The sequence below is a fragment of the Enhydra lutris genome, unplaced genomic scaffold, assembly GCF_002288905.1.
Source record: "Enhydra lutris kenyoni isolate GAN:26980312 unplaced genomic scaffold, ASM228890v2 scaffoldscaffold39, whole genome shotgun sequence".
Taxonomy (NCBI): domain Eukaryota; kingdom Metazoa; phylum Chordata; class Mammalia; order Carnivora; family Mustelidae; genus Enhydra; species Enhydra lutris.
The window spans coordinates 27,029,320-27,051,937 of NW_019154123.1; the positions used below are offsets into that span (position 1 = coordinate 27,029,320).

Sequence of the window (22,618 nt, forward strand, 5' to 3'; positions counted from 1 at the left end):
AGATGTTTATCATATGATGATAATACAAGGTAACTCTGGTAGGCGTTTAGAATTTCACAGTTAAGAGAGGGATGACTACTATACTTAAATAGTGAATCAGTAAGTTATGCCAAAGTATCGCTTTTCTCAAAAATGCTTATAATGTGGTAGAAAAGTCTGCCATTATGTAGATTTAAAGAAATGTGTTGAAGACAGGAATGCAACACCTGCACTTCTGCTTGCGTAACTACCATTTGCAAAGGCCTTCCTTCCTTCCTTAGCTTACCCTAACTGCTCAGCAGTAGAGTCACATTCTAAAAACTGTGGTGATGTTAAAACAAACAAAAAACTGGATATCGTACCAAGAACCACATCAAAGTTGTTAATAGAACAAAATTTTTGACCAGACTCAAAATAAAAAATCAATCCAGGAAATAAAGGCCTATTATCAAATAGTAGTATGAGAAAAATACAAATACCTATATAGGATGAGCACAGTTTCATCTTTAACATCTCACCTGAACAAAGCCTTCTTGCAATTGTGTGATGTATAACACAACACACATCATTCTTAAAAGTCAATAATGGCAGAACTTAAATATCTACTTCAAAGAAGTCTAAAATTCTTGAAAATTTGGCAGCAAAGAAAGCTGTCAAATAGGAAAATTAATATTTCAAGCAAAGCTTAATAACCAAAGTACAGACGAAACCACATTAAACATAATTTATACTCATTATCATAAAACACCGAAATATTCAAAATAATGTAAAAGATGTTAAGGGTGGATATTTTCTTTGTTCCCTTTCTTTATGAGAACACTCTTGGGATAATATTAAATAAAAGAAAAAATAATTTAAGTGTACAACATTCTATACTGAAATAAAGACTGCAGATCTACAGGGCCAATATAAATGTTAAAGTGGAAATTAGCAACAATAAATTTTCACCTTCCAAGGATATTAATTTTCGATTATCACTGGTGCTACACATCAGTATGTGCATTGTGACAAAGTTGTTGGAAATAAAATAAACAAAAAGCTGGAACAAATTAAAGAGGATAATAATATAATAGAACTAATGTTATTTTCCAAAAATTATAACTGTCCAATGTGTAACTCAAACCGTCATTCTTTAGAAAAGCATATATATGTGTTTATATAAAAGCACTATTTATTGTACCATGCTGTATTATTTTAAGACAAAGTATAAAAAAAAAAAACATTCGTGGTATAAGGATAAAGTCTGTAGTTTATTTAGATTTTGAAATGCAACAAAAAGTTTCCGATCACTCATCTAGCTGAAAAAGAAATTGTAGTTACTAGAATTAGTAAACACTTTTGGTTTGTAAAATTGTAATGAGCAGTGTTCATTAAAAAGTAATTCAAGATAAAATAAGCAATTAAAATGCCCATTTCTTTAGTTTCTCTGGATACTGTTTAATTATCCAATCTATCAAGATTCTAGAAAGAGAAGGATTAAACCAGGTTTTACAGTTCCAAAGATACCCAATTTCCTTTTATTGCCAAAAATTAAAATAGTCAATTATGAGATGATTATGACACAACCATATCAAACCTAAAAATCTAATTTTTTTTTACTTTGAGAAATCAAAAATACCAAATAGATTCTAAGTGCTCTATGTTAACTGAAGTGTATATGTAAAGTAAAATACAATTAAGCTTTAAAACGTGGAATATACATTTTGTATAAGCATTATGTTCTTGGGAATGTAATCTACAGAATATCTTTTTACTAAAACTTTAAAACCTTGATACCTGCACATGAAAAATCATAAAAAATATCTAAGTACAACTGTACAAAGAAACTGACACCAATATGCATACTTCCATAGAGAAGTGAATGCTTCAACAGTTATGTATTTTGGTAAAAGTTCTGAAAGTATGCATATTTTAAAAGTAATTAGGCTTTTAAATAGTGGAATCTTAGACTATCAGATTTTTATTACTTTTTTTCTCAAAAAAAAAAAAAAAAAACAAACATGTCAATATAATGCAAAATGAAAATCAAGGGTATATGGCATATCATTCTTTTTAAAAGGTGTTTTCTTGGTTTCTTTTTCCCCCCTACAGGACACGCTAATTTATTTAAGCCATAATCTCTTGACATTTAAACTTTTAAGTTCACTCTGTCTGTAAAGTATACTCAGATTCCCTGCTGAAGTGCAATGACTATGCTGAAAAACTTAGAAACAGTATGAGTAAATTTCACACAATTACTAATCTCCTAAGAATGTACAATGTTATCAGTTAGGAAACAATTGTGCGAAAGTCTTTTTTTCCTTTTAAACTTGGTGTAGGTGGAATAGCAAGTTTCTGTTCTAAAACAAGTAATGCATTGCTTCTATAAAGGTGACAACATGTAAGGCAGTTCAAAGAATGCTGACTAACCAAACAAAATGCAGTTATTGGATTATCTTGCTATTCGTATCAGCTTAACTTGTTTTAACGCATTGCTCTTAAATCTGTACAGCACTCCATTTTACACAGAGTAACCCCACTCTTGATTAATCTGTTCTAAAGTGCCAGTATTATTTACACATTTTTTTAGCCAAAAGTCTGGCCAGTTGTGGCATCAGGTGAAGATGTCATCCCAGCTCTATTATCATTTACATTCACCAAGGGAAATTCTGGAAATTCAGCACTTGTCCCTGGTCCCCGAAGGTTCACCTGTCCATTGGCAGTGCTAAATTGAGTAGCTATTCCAGCTCTTGATCCATGATATGGAGCACGGAAGGGCTGTTCAAAGGAGCTCATTTGGTAAGCTTGGTGGACAGGCTGAGCCTCAGCTTTTTTCTGAGAAGTCACTTGATCCAAAAAGTCCTGTGTTGATGTGGCAGAAGCATGGTTTGTCTCATCACCTGAAAAGGGAAACGAGTGCTGTGAATCACCAACTATTAGTCCAAAGTGGGACTTATCTGGAGTTGTTCTTAGTGGAGAATTCATTCCTGATCGAAAGCTGTTGATGGGCATGGCTGCATAGACTTGCTTGTCTATGGAAGAGAATGCTGGCTGATTTGGAAGGGTCTGGTTATCAGTCACAAAGTTAAGGCTCGGGCTATTCAAATAGGCATCATTTTGGCTAGTTCTGTCCAAAGCCTGCTGCAGAAACTTTGAGTATTCCTGCAACATGTTGGCTTTATCTGATGAGGATGCTTGGGAGCTTGATCCAACATTCTCTGCCTGGGTGACCTCAGGGACTTCTGAAGAATTTATTGATATGCTAGAAGTCACCTCAGTGTCCGCAACACTGAAGGATATCTCATGCTGTCCATTAGCTTTATGGGAGTAATGATCCAAGAGAGTCTGTAGTACCTCATCTGGAATAACATTTTTGTCATGGTTACTCTTAATCTCCACATTCAATGCCTGTGAATCTAGTATGGACGCCGTAGTACTTTCATCAATGACACTTGCCACAGCTGCTTGTGTTACAGAAGGCTGAGAAGCTATAGTACCCACATTCAGCGCATATTCCCTACTATTGTTACTTGCTGCTTGAAGATACCGCTTCTTCTTCAAAAATTGCATGGCATCATCATAATTAGTGCTACTGTGCACAGGTTTACTGGGCCCCTCTTGCAAATTATCAACCTGATCAATGTCAGCGTTGCCTTCTGAGTCCAGCAAAGCTTGTTTATCCACGAGTTCAAAAGCATACTTTGAAACTTTGCTCTCTTCGTATGTGGATAAAGGCGAAATTGTTTGATTTTGCTCCAGTGGCTGTTTCAGACTTCTCTTACTATTAATTTTTTTGAGAACCAACTTAGGTGGATGTATCTCTCCTGATGCATCTTCTAAATGCGATCCCCCAACTGAAGAATGTGGCATTTCAACAGCATACTCCGCTACCATATACTCATCTTTTACTTTAGTACTTGAAGAATAAAGAGGCAAGTAATCATTTTTGTCTTTTTTCAGGTCAGACTTGTCCAAAGCACTCTCTTTGTCCATCCCAGATGATTTTTTTTCAGTTTTCTGCCTTTTCTTTTTTGGCAGTGAGTTATCTTTTGGTGATGTAGAAAAGCCAGAATCTTCCTCAGATGTCAGAAGGCCACCTTTGATGGCACATCTGTTTAGTTTTTTGTCATGATTTTCATGGCACATACGTTTATGTTTCAATACACGATCTGTTCTGGAAAAATACTGTCAAATTCAGATTTTGGCAGTCAGTTTTTTGTTTTAGTTTGTGTTTTTCGTCAAGCAAGAAAAGAAAAGAAAAAAGCAATTAATATGAAGGTATATATAAGTATAATAAAGTAAGAAATTCCAAACTAATTTGTTCAGCCAGTTGTCTATTGTAAATCTGATCAGCAGCAGTGGGGAAGTTCTTCACACGGTTCTAGTAGCAACATTTTCTAATTTAGTTTAACAGAATTATTTTATGATCTTAACTAGGATAGAAGAATTTCAATGTCTATCATACTTCAACAAAGTGATTAAAAAAAAAAAGAAAACCCAAAAATGAAAACAAACATTTCAAACCACCCCTTACCTGTAAACAGTATTCACACTGGTAAGGTTTTTCTCCACTATGAGTTCTCTTATGCCTTTCCATGTGATATTTTTGTATGAATCTCATACCACATTCATCACAGCGAAATGGTTTTTCACCTAGTACATAATATAGAAAGTTTAAAACAAAACAAATATTGTAAAATAATGAATTACTTTACCACAAAAATCTCTAAATAAATGGCTCTTAAAAATTGCCATACTTTGCTCTTTTTAAATGACAAAAACTTTGCTCCTATATTAAATGTATCATCCAATGTAACTTGTAAAAAAATATTTTGCTTTACAAAAACAAAAGATTGGCATGTGCCGTTGGAAAGAAAAGGCTGAAGGCAGGTATACTGAGTTTCCCTACCTTTCTATTATGTGTGTACATAACATACTCTTTCCATGAAGACCAGCAGTACCAGGAACTTAGAGCAATGTGAACACTGTTTCAGTAGAGTGGCTGATGCTTTACATCTTTTTTATTCAACATACAAAATAATGTTTTAGAAAATTCTTTGAAAAAAGAAAATGTTACCCATATATAGTTCAACTCAACTCTTGGGTACACCTTTTCAATTCTTCATTTCTTTTCAACATTTATGGTTAAATGAAATCTGAATCCTAGGAAATATTCTTAAAAATCTAATTTATTAAAACATAAAAGAACTTAAATTAGAGACTAAGTTTCAAAAGGCGTGTTTATACCGATCCTTTTTCTCAACCCAAACCAGCATTTCTCATGTTCTTTTGGGGAATGAATCAAACTGAGTACTGCTAATCAGACACACAACTCCTGCCTCCACCCCCTCCATTTTATTTTTTTAAAGTTTCATAAGGACTGATTAGCTGTAAGGAACCATTTCTATGAAGATCTAGAATAGTTTTTACTGATAAAACCACAATAAACAGAAGGATGCGACAGTAAGTTATCTTGAATAATACTTTTTTGGGAAGCCACTGTTTCATATATTCAACCAAATCTTACTGAATACTTGCCCTCTCTACCCATAACCCTGCTGTAGGAGATTAAAAGTATAAGATCCATTACTTGGCCTCAAAGAGCTTAAAATGTTATTGGGAAAACAAGATACACACATTATAAAGAGACAACTAATAAACTATGTCCAGCTCTAGTTTACCTTTACAACATTATTTCTTACTACCTCTCCTCTTAGAAAACTTTTCCTCTAGCCATCAAAATACCCACCCTCTTGTGCTTTTCTACCTCTGCTGCAGATTCACACTGCTCCTTCAGTCAAGAATGCCCACCTAGGGGTGCCTGGGTGGCTTAGTTGAGCATCCAACCCTTGATTTCGGCTCAGGTCATGATCTCAGGGTCGTGGATTGAGCCCCATGAAGGACTCCGCTCTCAGTGCAGTCTGCTTGAGAGTCTTTCTCTCCTCTCCCTCTGCGCACCCCACCCTGCTCTCTCTAAAATAAATAAAATATTTCTTTTTAAAAAGAATGCTCACCTCTGTGTGTTCAAGGTGCCACACTTCCTTCAAGTCCCAACCCATATCCTCTGGGATTCTCTGCCTCACACTTCCAGGGGAAAAGTATCTTTACCTTTTCTAAATTTCCACAGAACTTCATCTGAGCCTCTCCTATAGCTCTCATTACTATTACTGTCATCTCAGTAATTATTTTGTACATCTCTACTCTACCAGATCACATTTCTTTTGGTCTGAATCTGAGTCTAAATTACCTTCACGTAACTCAAAATACTTGGTGCAATTTTCAAATGCCAAATGAATAACATAAATGGTTATTACAGTGGATTATTACTGAGAAAAATGTTACTAAGCTGGTATGATTTGGAAAAGCTTCTTGCAAGTGTTAGAATTTAAAGTTAACAGCACCTTTTTTTTTTTTTTTAAGATTCTATTTATTTGACAGAGAGAGACACAGCGAGAGATGGAATACAAGCTAGGGGACTGAGAAAGGGAGAAGCAGGCTTCCCACTGAGCAGGGAGCCCAACATGGGGCTTGATCCCAGGACCCTGGGATCATGACCTGAGCCGAAGGCAGATGCTTAATGACTGAGCCACCCAGGCACCCTAGTAAATAGCACTTTTTTTTTTTTAATTTTTAAAAAGATTTTATTTACTTACTTGAGAAAGAGAGAGAGAGAGAGAGAGAGCATAAGATGGGAGAGGGTCAGGGGAGAAGCAGACTCCCTGCTGAGCAGGGAACCCGATGCGATTCTGGGACTCCAAGATCATGACCTGAGCTGAAGGCAGTTGCTTAATCAACTGAGCCACCCAGGCGCCCTGAATAGCACTTTTAAAGAGGATGTGTATATGATTAAAGGCAAAAAAAGGAAATGTAGTAGAAAGTAACAGAGAAACTAAGAATTTAGTTACTGTGAAATGTCCAGGAGAAATGGTGCCTAAGAAGAGAATGTAATTTGGTGACGATTACTTGAAACTTTCTAGAATTCAACTTCCGTTTAAAAAAAAAAGAAGAAAGGAAAGAAAAAAGAATGTGATTTCTGTAATTGCTATGGAGTTACCGAATTTTAGGGCTGAAAGAACCACAGAGACCCCAAAAGCTGATGGTGGTGTGGCAAATGGCTCTAAGCATGCCACCTAGACTTTAGGACAGAGTAGTTCCACTTCTGTACACTGGGGTTTTAAGTAAGGACTCCAAGAGTTCAGAGGCTAGAAGAGCTTAACACAACTAATCGAAGCCACTTATTTCACAAAAAAAGGAAATACTGAATTTCAGAAAAGTCAAGGCACCTGGCCAAAGGGTTAGTCAAGTGAATAACTAATGAAGTAATGGAAGCTGGGAAAGAAGACTACTTTTTTTTTTCTGTTTACAACGTAATTTTTTTTCTTTTCTTTTTTAAGAAGACCACTTATTAAGAAAGTTGGGAAGTGAAAGAAATGAAGGAGATGAGAAGCAGTAAATTAGGAGGCAGGCAATCCATTCAAGAGATAAGTACTGGTAAGGATGGGCAAACTGATTTATCTGAAGCCAGAAAGGAAGGAGCCAAAGAAGAAGAGAAATGAAATACTAGAATAAACTGAAATACTATGGTTAATAATCAAACAACTAAATCTCAGAGGCCCTAAGATGAAAAGGGAGGGTACAGGTCATATTTTAGAAAAAAATAAACAACACTTCCATATTTTGAAATAAAGAATGTAGATGATAGAGCTTATCAAGGTTAGAAGTTAAAGTCATTTCTCAAAAGTGAGAAAGGATAGAGGAGAAAATTAGTGAACTGATCAGAATTCAATTAATTCTGCGTGGTAGTCACAGACTAGCAGATTAACTTTGTTTAAGATGGTTCATATTCTCCAATTATATCTATAAATTTCTATAAATCTCAAAAATTGAGAACCTAATCCTAAAATTCATTTGGAAATGCAAGGGATAGAGAATAGCCAAAACAATCTTGAAAAACAAAAACCAAGTAAGACTCACACTTCCTAATTTCAAAACCTAGTACAAAGCTACAGTAATAAGATAGTGTGGTAATGGCGTAAGGATAGACATATATACCAAAGAACAGAAATCAGAGTCCAGAAATAAACCTTTACACTTAAGGTCAACTAATTTTCAACAAAGGTGCCAATACCCTTCAATGGAGGAAAAATACTCTTTTCAACAATGATGCTGGGGCAAATTTGATTATCCACATGAAAAAGAACAGAGTTGGACCCCTACTTCAATCACATACTAAACTTAACCCAAAACAGATTAGAAGCCTAAATGTGAGAAAACTGTAAAACATTTAGAAGAAAACACAGAAATATCTTGATCCTGGATTAGGCAATGATTTCTTAAACATGACAGCAAAAGTCCAATCAACCAAACAAAAAATACAATGTAGTTCATAAAAATTAAAAACGTTTGTTCTTCAAAAAACACTACCAAGAAAGTAAAAAAGAAGAAAGGTAGCTGCTGCGGGAAATAGTTTGGCAGCCCTCAAAATGTTAAACAAAGGATTACTATATGTTCCAACAATTATACTCCTATATACATAGCCAAAAGAAAACAGGGACTCACTCAAACAGATACTTGTACCTCAATGCTCATGGAAGCGGTATTCACAACAGCCAAAAGATGGAAACAACTCAGTGTTCATCAGCAGATGAATACATAGGTAAAATGTGATATATACAACAAGGATATATTATTCAGTCATAAAAAGAAATGGAATTCTGATACATGCTACGACATGGATGAAACTTGAAGAAATTATGCTAAATGAAAGAAGCCAGACACGAAAAGAACACTGAATGATTCCACTTAGATGAGGTACAGAGCAGAAAACACACAGACGAAAGTAATAGAGGTTACCAGGGACTGGGAGAGGGAGGAAAGGAGAGTTATACTGTTTAATGGTTAGAGGTTTTTGTTTGGTCACACAGTACTGTAAATATACTCATGCCACTAAATTCTATGCTTAAACATGATTAAAATGATAAACTTCCATGTTTTTTTTTTTTTAAGTGAAAACATAACCCAGGGAAGGCGGAAAATTATTTGCAAATTATATTATCTAACAAGGGCTGTACAACCAGTATACGAAGTGACACTTACAACTCAACAGTTAAAAAGACAAATAATCTAAGAATAGGCAGTGGGTCTGAACAGACATTTCTCTGAAGATATGCAAATAGGCAATGAGTACATGAAAAGATGCTCAACATTATTACTCATTAGGGTAATGCAAATCAAGACCACAATGAGATACCACTTCACACCCAATAAGATAGTTAAAATAAAAAAGATAATCACAAATGTTACCATGGATGTAAAGAATCTGCCCGTATTTTCAAGACCCATTTGCAGTTTCATCTTTTAGGTTACATCTGATACATTTCTGGTTCATCCTGAGGTTCACGTGACTATCAGTTTTCCCAACACCATTTACTGAGAAGTTCTACTTTTTGTGATCACTTCTTTATCAAAATCGTATACTAGTGATTTCCATGGGTCTATTTCTAGACCTTCAATTCTATTCTGTTTCATTGGTCTGACTATACATAAGCCAGAATGAAAACGTTTTAGGACTTCATTATATACTTTATCATCTGGTGGAGCTAATCCCCCTCCTTGTTCTTCCAGTTTATCTACTTTCCATATTATTTCAGAATTATCTTGTCTAGTACTTGAGGGTGAGGGGAAAGGACAGCTACCTGAAATGTTTACACTAACTTGCAAAAAACTGATATCCTTTATGATGTTGACCTTTCTCACCAAAAAAAGGTGGGGGGGGGATATGCCCTCCTCCCATTTAACCAAATTTGGTTTCATGTCCTCAACAGTGTTTTAATGATTTCTTCATACGGGATTTTTCCACGTTTCTTGTTGTTGACACTGTAAATGAGGTATTTTCTTCTATTATATCTTCTACTGTGGGTGTATACAAAATATATGGTTTTCTACCTCACTAAATTTATAAGTCTGCAATAATTTTTCAGTTGACTCTCATGGATTTTTCAAGTATAAAATTATGTTGGTTGCAAAAGTGGGTTTTTTTGCCTGTAATGTTTTTCTTTTGTCTACTTCTGCTGGCTACTATCTCAAACATGATGTTTATCATATTAAAAAGGAATAGTGATAATGTGCTCTATGTCTTATTCCTGACCTTGGTACTTAGAAGAAAATCCCTTTATTGTTTTTCCCTTGAGGACCAGGGCCCCTCCACTAAAAAGAAAGACAACCTATACAGCATTTGAGTGATTTTAAGCATACTTGAGATATAACAAGAAGTTTGTAAATACTACTTACAATTCAGGAAAGCAGTAATACGGGGAGGAAAAAACAAGGTGTTCCACTAATGGTAATTTCTAATACTCAAGAGGCCTGGGATTTCTCTTCTAATTGCTGAGACCACAATTTCTTCCCACTGTGGTGTTTCTCCCTAGTAATTTTAATACTGCACAAATTGAGCCTTTCTCTCATGTCTGATCATTCTTCACAATTCCTTCCTTTACTTTCTGAGCTCTAATCAAAGTGGCCTTCTTGTAATTCCTAGAACTATCATGTTTTTTCTTTCCTTTAGGATCAGTTTCTCCCAAAATTCCTCCCCAAACCACTTCTCTGTTATGATAGTGAATTGCAAAGTGCTATATACTCAAGAAATGGTATCTACTGTTCTGATTCATAGGATGAAAGAGACAATTATTTTAATAACGAAGTCTTCATAAAATCTAACCTATGACAAAGTTCACATGGCCTACCTAGTAATACATACTGGACAGCAGAAGGAATCATCCATCTTTAGTAAGTCATAAAAAAGGGTAGGTATAACAAAATTTACAACAATAAATATTACACTAACCAAAAAACATCATGCACTACTGTGACAAGAATTATAAGTACTTAAAAATACAGGTTCTACAGCCAGACCAGCTGGGTTTTAATGCTGGTCCTCAGCATTTCTCAACTGTGAGAAATTGAGCATGTTACTTAAACTCTTAGGACTTGATAATCTTATCTGTTAAGTAAAAATATTAATAAAACATGCCTCAGAACCAAATGTTAAATGAGATAACCTGTGGGAACTAATTTAAAAATGAAACCCGGTACTCTTAATAGCTCAATAACTGTTAGGTATTAAAAACAGAAATGAAGAGGTTAATTAATAAATGATTATCAATATATTTACATATTGATTATAGTTACAACCATTGGCTGGGCTATATATCCTAAATGTTTAAAACATTCTTAACTTAAACAATAAATTTTGGAAAAGGGAAACAAGGCGGATTATTGAAATAAATACATGGGCTAGTAATCATATACTCAGTTATTTCCTTAAAACTTTAGGGAATTTAGAAAATATATCTTTGGCATATAGTCTTTCCAGGAGGTTAAAAAGATCATTTATCTGTCTAAGAAGAACACATATACAAGCATACCTCAGAGACACAGCAGGATTCAGTTCCAGACTACCACAATAAAGCAAATATTGTAATGACATGAGCCAAATGAATTTTTAAATTTCCCAGTGCTATATTGATACTCTATTATAGTCTATTAAGTGTGCAATAACACTGTGCCTAAAAAGAGCACATCCCTTAATTTAAAAGTATATTACTGCTAAAAAATGCTAACCATCACCTAAGCTTTCAGCAAGTTGTAATCACTCATCACCATTACAAATATAATAATGAGAAAATCTGAAATGTGACTGAAGTGAAGTAAGCAAATGCTATTTGAAAAATGGCACTAATAGACATGCATGATGCAGAGTTGCCACAAACCTTCTTTAAAAAAAAAATGCAGTATCTGTGAAGCACAGTAAAGCAAAACACAGTAAAGCAAGATATGCCTGTACTGTGCAGGAAACTATATTCTATAGGAAATAATCTGAGACTAAACTCTAACCAATGAAGTATAAATTAGGTCATTACATAAAAACTGTGAAGCTGCCACAGTAATACAAAGACATGTCAGTTAAATCAAACTGAAAACAAAAAAACCCAGAAGTCTTAATTTGACTAATGAGAAAAGTAGTTTTCCTGGGTAGCAAAGTTTTAAAAACAATCTTTCCAGTAGAATAGAATGGCTTTCTTTCCCTAGAACGGGGAAGTCAGGGAAAAACCTCAATTCTTGCCATTTTCAACTTTAGAAACTGGCAGGGATGCCTGGGTGGCTGAGCTGGTTAGGCTTACGCATCCCACTATTGCTGATTTCAGCTCAGGTCAGGAGCCTGCTTGAGGTTCTCTCCCTCCCTCAGCCTGCCCCTGCCAACTGCCACCCCTAACCCTGTGTGCACTCCCTCTCTTTAAAAAAAAAAAAAGAAAGGGGGCACCTGGGTGGCTCAGTGGGTTAAAGCCCCTGCCTTCAGCTCAGGTCATGATCTCAGGGTCCTGTGATTGAGCCCCGCATCAGGCTCTCTGCTCGGCAGGGAGCCTGCTTCCCCCTCTCTCTCTGCCTGCCTCTGTGCCTACTTGTGGTCTCTCTCTCTCTCTGTCCAATAAAAGTAAATCTTAAAAAAAAAAAGAAAGAAAGAAAGAAAGAAACATTAGCAATATTTGCCCATCTTAAAAAAATAAGTTGGGGTAATCACCTTCCCCTACAAAAGAAAATAAGGAAAACGTTCATTTCCTCTATACTTCTTTTCTTTTGTGGAGCTATGAAATTATGTATTTGCACTGCAATTTTTTAAATGGTCTAGTTTCTGTAAGATGAAACAGCAAATGACAGGTGGGGAGTTGTTTTTTGACTTACGTTTTAGACTTCTGCTTTATTAAACAGACAACACTGAAAAATAATGAATCACCACCAGTAAGAGCAACATCCCAGCAGACCCGATTCACAATTTTAAAGATTTAAGTATGAGTTGGTCTAGGAATCATATGAGAAAAATAAACGAACACTGTCCAAATTCTAAAAATAAACACCACCACACAATTATGGCCATTTCCACTCCTTATTTTTCTGTAAGTTGTGTATTATGCATCCAATGCATAGCTTGTAATAACATCTAAGCATATTAGCACTAAGTATTTGTCCCAATGATGACATGTAAGCAGTACAAAATCAAAACTAAATACCAAAAGGAAATTTAAATTAGAATCTCAAAATGTGGGGCATTTGGGTGGTGTAGCTGGGTAAGTGTCTGACTCTTGGTTTCAGCTCAGGTCATGATCCTGGGAATGAGTCCCGTGTCAGCCTCCATACTCAGCTCAGATTCCACTTGAGATTCTCTCTCCCTCTGCCCCTCCTGCTTATGCTCTCTCTCTCTCAAAAATAAATACATCTTTAAAAAAAAATCTAAAAACATAAAACAGATTTTAAACAACAGTGAGCTAAGTAAACACTATTCTGTAAACACGTTAGTATGATTTTGAACTTAATATTAACCCCCATTTTCCAGCTACCTCTTGAAAACAAGTGCTCTATAATAAAAGAGCAATAATGAAGATTACATTAAGCATATAAAGAGGTTACCAAATCAACTGACTCTACACTGAACCACGTATACTGCATTCCATAAGAAGAAAGAAACCATAATCAGCTTATTTTCTTTCTTATTTATGGCATTATCTTCATGTAAGACTGGACAAATGCTGATCAGCTTTCTTCCCTTTTTAAAAAAAATTTAACTACAGTATCAAAGGGCGAGGAACCATTCTCAAAAATATACTTTTCTTAGGACGCCTGGGTGGCTCAGTCAGTTAAGTATATGACTTTAGTCCAGGTCATTAGCCCAGGGTCCGGGAATCAAGTCCCGCATGAGGCTCCTTGCTCAGAGGGGAGTCTGCTTCTCCCTTGTCTACTGCTCTCCCTGCTTGTGCTCTCTCACTCTCTCGCTTTCTCTCTGAAATAAAATCTCTAAAGAGGACACCTGGGTGGCTCAGTCGTTAATTGTCTGCCTTTGGCTCAGGTCATGATCCCAGGGTCCTGGGATCAAGTCCCACATCGGGCTCCCCACTCTGTGGGAGGCCTACTTCTCCCTCTCCCACTCCCCCTGCTTGTGTTCCCTCTCTCCCTGTGTCAAATAAATAAATAAAATCTCAAAAAAAATCTTTAAAAAATACATACTTTTTTCATCATTAAAATCTTTTTTCCTAATTTGAGCCCTAATCAGGCTTTTTGCCCACACTTAGAACTGTCTCTTACTCTGCTGCAATAAAATGATGTGCCTTTTTATATTAACTGCAACCTACACTTTAATTTCATATACAATGCATATGAGAAATATGGCAGTGGTTCTCTGACATGGGAAAGGAACGTAACTGAACTTTTAGGCAAAAAAAACAGATATAGTGTGAGAATTAGTGAAATTTCAAGCAGCATATCTTTTCTGAGTTCAGCTGTCAATTAAATAAAGACAACAAACAAGCATCACAGTTCTAGGAACAGAGCATGAAGTAGTCCACCTCAAGTACTCTATTAATTTTTAAAGTGTTATCTTAAAAATGCAGGTGAAAAAAACACATTCCAATCTAGAACACCTGTCTAATTTTGTCTTCAAGCTTAACATTTTACTGAGCACCTGCTATGTGCCAAGCATTTGCTGGACACTCTTACACTTAAATCAACTCTATTCTTGTCAATTAAGTACATTATCCACATTTGCCAGGCTAGGAAACTTTTGCCCAAAGTCATTGTACTAATAAATCAGGCCCAGGAACAAATCCTGGTGGCACTGTGTCAAGTCCAGAAAAGCCTTATCAGCAATAAATGCATCTACCTAATGGTTTATCTCAGAGCAATCCCAAACTGTGGACCAATAATACAGCAAGTTGTATCCCAGACTTTCATCAATTCATTTAATAAGTACTAAGTGTCTGTCACTGTTTGGAAATGACAGAAGAACATGAGTGGTTGCAACCTAGGTCTTCTTGTTTTGTTTTGTTCCCCCATACACATACTATCTGGCTATCTGGTAAGTTTTTACAAAGGAATACACCTTTAAAAGCATCACCACAATCAAGAGGATGTATTTATCTAAAACCACAAAGTTTCTTGTTACTCTGTAAAATCCCTTCCTCTCACCCTTCTGTCATTCCATTCCCCCTTCCCAGGCAACCAAGTATCTGGTGTCAATCCCTATAGTTTATGTTAATTATTATTATGAGTATTTTCAAACATACACAAAAAGTAGAGAATATAAAGAGTACGCATGTACCCATCCTCAGCTTTAATAATTACCAACACTCAATTTTATCTAATTTATCCCATTACTTTTTCTTCCTTCACTTCTTAGTTTTACCAAGCAAACTTTTTACTGGAGTACAAAAGTCACAGAGAAAATAATCATAATCATAGCTCAGTGAATTTTCACAAAGTCCACTGACTCATTTAACCAGCACCCATAATCAAGAAATAGAACATTACTAGCATTTTCTAAGCACCTCATGCAGTCTCCCTGATCACTAATCTCTCAAAGATAACTACTATCTAGACTCCTAACACCAAAGATTAGTCTTCCCTTTTAATAAACTGTAATGGAAATCTTAAAGTATACAAGAAAGTACTCAGAAGATACCCTTATCATATTCTAAAAACAGATTTAATGAGAATATACCTACACAAAATATACAAATATATAAATGCAGTTTAAATGAATTTTCTCGAGGCAAACAAATCTGTGTAAATAGCAACCCACCCAAGAAACAGAATGAGAACAGAAGCATTTCTACCCCCTCTCCATCAATAACCACTATCTTGATTCCTAGTGCAAATTCACTTTGCCATGTTTATGAATTTCAAATGAATGGAGTCACAGAGTATGTATTCTTTTGTATCTGGCTTTGTATACTTAGCATTATGCTTTTAAGATTTATCCACAATATCATGTTTAGTATTCCCTCATATGAGTGTACTTGGGATTTACTGATTCAATCCTTGATGGAATTTTGGGCTATCAATAGCAATGCTGCTTTAACATTCTGTACTTGTCTCTTGGGGAATAAATGTACATTATAGAAGCATTTAAAAAAAACTAGGAGTGAAAATGACAAATTGTAGTGTTTATATATTTGCAGCCTTGGCAGATACAGTATACTAGAGATTGAACGTCCCAATTTTCATACCTGCCAGCAGTATATATGGGTTCCTAGCGATCCACATCCTTCTAAGTACTTGGTACAGTGTGCATTTTTCATTTTAGCCATTCTGGGGTGTGTTCAAATGGTATCAGATTGCAATCTTAAGTAATCTTCCTTATGGCTAATGAAACAGAGTATCCTTTCCTGTGTTTTCTAATCATCTGGATATCCTTTTTGTGTGTTAAGTGACTGCTCAAGAGTTCTCCCCACTCTTCTATTAGCTTGTCTTTTCCACGGTAGTTTAGCAGTAGATTAGTAGTTCTATACATGTCAGGCTTAGTTTTCACTTCCTTTTTTAAAAAATTGTTATGTTAGTCACCATACAGTACATCATTAGTCTCTGATGTAGTGTTCCAATGTTCACTGCTTGCTTATAACGCCCAGTGCTGCATGCAATCTGTGTCCTCCTTAATACCCACCCATCCCCCCACCCTGCTCCCTTCTAAAACTCTCCATTTGTTTCCCGGACTCCATTTGTTTTCTTTTCTTTTTTTTAAAAGATTTATTTGACAGACAGAGACACAGTGAGAGAAGGAACGCAAGCAGGGGGAGTGGGAGAGGGAGAAGCAGGCTAACCGCTGAGCAGGGAACCCGATACAGAGCTCGATCCCAGGACCCTGGGCCCATGACTTGAGCTGAAGGCAGATGCTTAACCAACTGTGCCACCCAAGCACCCCCAGTTTTCACTTTCTTAATGGAATCTTTAATGAACAGAGAGTCTTAAAATTAATGTAACTCAATCTGTCTATTTTTTCTATCATGACTAATACTTTCTATATCCCAGCTGAAAAAGGTTATAGTTGTCTTTTTTCCCCCTCTGTGATATTTTCTAGTGATAGCTTCTATTTCACTAATCTTCTCTGTCATTATCTCTATTCTTCCATTAAGCCTATGTCAGGTATAGCCTGTACATCAATTATTTTTTCAGTTCTAGAATTTCCATTTTCTTTTTTGATGGACTGCAATTTTCTGGTAAAATTCTCCACGTTTTTGCCTACTTTCTGTATCTTTTCTACGATTTTCTTAAAACTTATTAGCCACAGTTTAAAATGTAAAGTCCTGGGGTGCCTGGGTGGTTTAGTCGGTTAAGTGTCTGCCTTCAGCTCAGGTCATGATCCCAGGTTTCTGGGATCAAGTCCCACATCAAGTGCCCCGCTCAGCGATTAGCCTGCTTTCCCTCTCCCTCTGCCTGCTGCTCCCCTTTTTTGTGCTCTCTCTGTATCAAATAAATAATAAATAAAATATTTTTAAAAATAAGTGAAATTTGAAGCCCTTTTCAACTAACTCTTACTATCTCAGCCACCCAAGAGACTGTTTTTATTGTCTCTATTTTTCCTCTTAACTTTCTGTGATTCTGTCCTATTATTTGGTATGCACTGATTGCAAAACACTATGCATGAAAAACTGTAGAGGCTCTGGATGATATTAATGTCTCTTAAAGAGGGTTCACCCTTTCTTCTGAGCACTTATGTAGGGGTTGAGAACTTAAATCCTCAAATAGATTAGGCCAGTCTGAGATGGGGTTATTTTATAGCAAGCCCAAGATTCTGGCTTTTCAAAATAAGAAATGCTTCTTCTCTTCCCCATTCCCCGTCAACTATCAAAAAATGGCCAGTGACAAGCAAACTGCCTGGCTGCTTTAAAACTTAGTAGCAACTACAATACTTCTACAACAGTACTTTTAAAATTTTATATAATCTGTTCTAATAGTACCAAGTCCCCATGAATTTCATTATGGACTTTTAGATTATTCACTGTGAATGAGGATCATTGCTTACTGAGATTGTGCCATTCATTTAATACATAATGTGTTAATATCATTTTAATTGTTGCAAAGCATGAATCTGCCAAATTACATTCTATATATTAGAATAAGTACAAATAAATTACATGTTAAAAATATTTTCCAAAGGAAATTTATTTTCCCTATGCTGTAAATTAAATTCTTTTAGTGCTTCAGTCTGGTATTAAACACTGATGTGAAATTCAGTTTAACCAGTTTTTTAGATAATAGAGGTTACGTAAGAACACTAATCTTACCCAATGACTATAAAAAAGTATTCATATTATTTGAAATATATAATAAAACTTATGTTTCATATTAATAGGTAAAAAAATGGAGCCTAATATTTCTACCAAATTTTTAGTTTGGATTTCTGCATATTTCAGAAAATAACTAATATAGATTCATTATCATTTTACTTTTTATTTTATATTTACACTTAGAAATATAAATTTAATACTGTATATAAAAATGAAATTAAATCTAACATTACTTTGGAAAATACCAAGAGGTCTTTCAAGAAAACAATGATTTTTCTATTAATTGAAAAAAACAAGTTTATGGGAGAAAAAACTACATATCACATATCTGATATTAACTAAGTACATAAAGAACACTCAAAACTCGCAATAAAAATAAACAATCCAACTTTTTTAATGGGCAAAAGAATCAAAGAGATACTTAACCACCTCCAAATACATATATTTACATGCAGATGGCAAATAAGCACATAAAAAGATGCTCAACATGTTTGCTCCTTAATGAAATGCAAGTTAAAACCACAATGAGAGACAAGTACACACCTGTTAGAATGACTAAAATGAAATGTGATGATGACAAGTGCTGTCAAGGATACAGATGAAATGGAAGGCTCTTAAGTTACTATAGAAGGCAAAACGTATAGTCACTTGGGAAAAAGGTTTAGTGGCTTCTTATAAAAGCTAAGCATACACTTAACGATATGACCCACAATTCCACTTCCAGGTGGTTTCCCAAGTGAAGTGAAAGTATATTCACTAAACAGCTGGACGAAAATTCTTAAAGCAAATGTTTACAGAAGCTTCATTCATAAGCACCAAAAACTAGAAAACCACCGAACTATATTTCAATTGGAGAATGAATGAACCAACTGTGGTATATCCATACAACAGAAAAATGTTCAGAAATAAAAAAGAACGAAATACTGATACATTAACGACATGGAGGACTTTCAAATGCACTACGGTAAGTGGAAGAAGTCAGACTCAAAGGTTACCACCCATATCATTTATAGGATATTCTGAAACAGGTAAAGAATGGGAATTGGGGAGGGGTTAACCTTAGAAAGATATGGAGGAATTTTGGGGAGTGATGGGAAGTGTTCTATATCTTTTTTTTCTTTTTAGAGACCAAGAGCACAAGAGGGGGGGTGGGCAGAGGGAGAGGGAGGCAGAAAATCTTAAGCAGCCTCCACACCTAGCATGCCTAGCACGCACGGAGCCAAACATGGGGCTCGATCGTAAAACCCTGAGTTGAAAATAACAGTCAGATGCTTTAACCTACTGAGCCACCCAGGCACCCCACCCTTTTTAAGTAGGCTCCATGCCCAGTGTGGAGCCTAATGCACGACTTGAACTCATGACCCTGAGATCAAGACCTGAGCTGAGATCAAGAGTCATTTAAAGGACATTTAACCAACGAGCCAGGCAGGCACTCCCTGTTCTGTAGCTTGATTGTGGTGGTGCTTACACAAATGTATATGTTTATACATTCGTATACATAGTGGATACACTAAAAATAGTAAAGTTTATTGTATGTAAATTGTATCTTAGTTTAAAATAATTTAAAAAAGAAGTCTGAAGTCAAGAAAACATACTTCCCTTAAGATGAAAAAGGTAATGAAAATTTAAACATCTAAATGTGTATCTGTATAAAACATTAGAAAAATTCCAAGCTATTTTGCAAAATAAAATAAATCATTATTATTAGCCCATCTTCCTCCAAAAGATCAAAACTTTCCAACTCATTGATGAAAACACTGGTACTAGGAGCTAACTCTGAAGTTCTCTTTTGATTATTTTGATTTTCTCAGTGAAACAATAATCAGGCAATCAGCTGAAAGTGAGAGGGCAAGAGGAAATGTTGGAAGTTTATGAAAAGGAGAAGGTATGAACTATTCGTTTGAGAGAAAGGTAGTCAAGCTTTTTTGGTAAAAGATCAGATAGTGAATATTTTAGACTTTCAAAGTCCTATAATCTCTGTTACAACTACTCAACTCTGTTACTTGTAGGGAGAAAACAGCCACTGATATTCTGTAAAGGAATGGATATGGCTATGTTTCAATACAATTTTAATTATAATTAACAGGAAGCAGGTGAAACTGCCCCCTGGGCTGAAATATGGACCCCATCTAGATGACTGGACTAAGGAACTACGTGCTTTCCAGCAGGCATTAAGGGTCCTGCTTAACATTTAAGGTGACCCTATTTCAGCGTAGCTTTCTATTTTATTCCAGAGATTGAGGAAGTTAAATTTCCCTAAGTTGTGATTTAGCCAAGTGAGTATTATATATGAGAGAGAGAGCAAAAAGCGTTAAGTGTAAGCAAGAGAGTGGTTATGATAAATGAGGACAGAATTTAAACTGAAGAGGAAAGAGATGATGAGGAAAAGGAAATGCTAGTGAAAAGGAGGTAGAATCACTGGATTATAGGTCCTAGTTGAGACAAAAGGCTGTTAAAAACTAAGTACAAGAAGGCATCAGCAGGGGCGCCTGGGTGGCTCAGTGGGTTAAAGCCTCTGCCTTTGGCTCAGGTCATGGTCCCAGGGTCCTGGGATCGAGCCCCGCATCGGGCTCTCTGCTCCGCAGGGAGCCTGCTTCCTCCTCTCTCTCTCTCTCTGCCTGCCTCCCTGCCTACTTGTGATCTCTGTCTGTCAAATAAATAAATAAAAAATCTAAAAAAAAAAAAAAAAAGAAGGCATCAGCAGAAATGATAGGAGGCAGTGCTTGGAAAATGAGAAACAAATCAGGAAGAGATTAAGGTTTGGTAGCCACTAGCCTAAGGTATGACCAAGCGTGAAGCAGAATGAATGACAAGATCATCAACAAAGCAGAAGTCTAAGAGCTGAGAGTAGGACATTCAAAGAATAAATTTTGACAGTAGTCAGCAAACTTGTCTATAAAGAGCAAAAAAGAGCCAGACAGTAAATATATTAAGCTTTGTGGGTAAAGAGGTAATATCAAGGATATTGCATATATGCTTATATACCAAAAGAGAAAAAAACTTTCACATATTCTTACTGATAATATTCAACACATCGTGATGGTAATAATGATAATAACAGAATATAACTTTGGCCACACAGATATACTAATGATAAGACTGGAATTATTCTTTATGGGAGGACATAGCATATCACTGAATTGGGGTTCAAAGTTAGTGTTCCCTAACATCAAAGTTGATTACAAATGTTTATCTGCTAATGCTGATCTGTAATGAGATTTTACATATTCTTTAAAACTGTTTTGTCACAAAAATTCTGACATTAATCCAGAAAAATATAATTTTAATTAAAGTGTCATTCATCACTTGGAAGGCATTTATAGAATTCTATTAGATTCTTTTCTTGATATTTGCCTTTTGCATGCCATTACACTGCAGATTAATTACTTCCTACTGAAGAGAAGGTAGAATTATGGTTTAATGGTGGCGAAATATGAAAATTTCTTTTGCACTGACATCAAGGTCTAAAATCTGATGAAAATACAGTTCAAGGTTGGAAAACGTTATCTACCCCATATGTGTGTGGGAATGGAGATTTTGCTTCTTGTAACTTTTAACAAATAGCAAGTGTATAAAGCAGTATTTTGTGATTCAACATTAGCAGCTGTCAAAACAACTTTACAATATAAGTTTAACTATAAGCATTGCTTTCCCCTCATAGTATTAGGTTTAATTAACTAAGAAACATTTTCAAATCTTCAGTAAAAGCTTATTTCCAAAGCCATTTTCCAGTGTTTTATAAAATAGTGGTTGAGGGCGCCTGGGTGGCTCAGTGGGTTAAGCCGCTGCCTTCGGCTCAGGTCGTAATCTCAGGGTCCTGGGATCGAGTCCCGCATCCAGCTCTCTGCTCGGCAGGGAGCCTGCTTCCCTCTCTCTCTCTCTCTCTCTCTCTCTCTGCCTGCCTCTCTGTTTACTTGTGATCTCTCTCTGTCAAATAAATAAATAAAATCTTAAAAAAAATAAAAAAAAATAAAAAAAATAATAAATAAAATAGTGGTTGACAGTAGTTCTTCTCCTTCTGAAAAACTCCCAATGAAACTTGGCCAATTCTAACATATTAAACCGCTGTGTAGTCGGTAAGTCAGGATATTCACTTCTGTATCAGACAAAAATTCATGGGAGCAATAATGGTTAAATCTATTAGACCAAACAGATTACTGCTGACACTACTGGTTCATGGACACATAATAAATTCAAATGTTTTCCACAAAGTACTGCTCATGTAATACAATGAATAGCCCATAAACTTTAAATGTTTTACATTTTCTCAAGCTTTGTAAATTAGTCCAACTGAACACTTTCAGCTCTACACATACTTCTCCCACCATCAGCTGTTAACACATCTTAGTGGAGTCCACTTTGGATTACATACTGAAATAACGTTTTCTCATGCATTCTTTTTAAGGAAATAAAACTATCTTTATTGAGATTTAATTCACATACCATGCAATTCAACCATTTAAAGTGTATTACTCCATTTTGAAAATATTCTTGCCTATAGTTGTTCCACAAAGGCTAATTCTTCAGTCACTTGAAACCTGGCATTGTCT

General features: G+C 35.6%; 1 protein-coding gene across 3 annotated transcripts in view; it reads right to left on the minus strand.

Annotated features, from left to right (window-relative positions):
* Positions 1-1,210: 1,210 nt before the first annotated feature.
* The window catches only part of LOC111154993 (zinc finger protein 148), a 119,757-nt gene continuing 98,349 nt past the window's right edge, over positions 1,211-22,618 (minus strand). For all 3 annotated transcript variants that reach the window (XM_022514972.1, XM_022514971.1, XM_022514973.1), the window contains 2 exons: positions 4,493-4,611; positions 1,211-4,143 (listed from right to left, as the gene is read on the minus strand). In XM_022514972.1, coding sequence (XP_022370680.1) covers positions 2,545-4,143; positions 4,493-4,611 — 1,718 coding nt within the window. In that variant the 3' untranslated portion in view covers positions 1,211-2,544. The remainder of the gene's footprint in view (positions 4,144-4,492; positions 4,612-22,618) is intronic.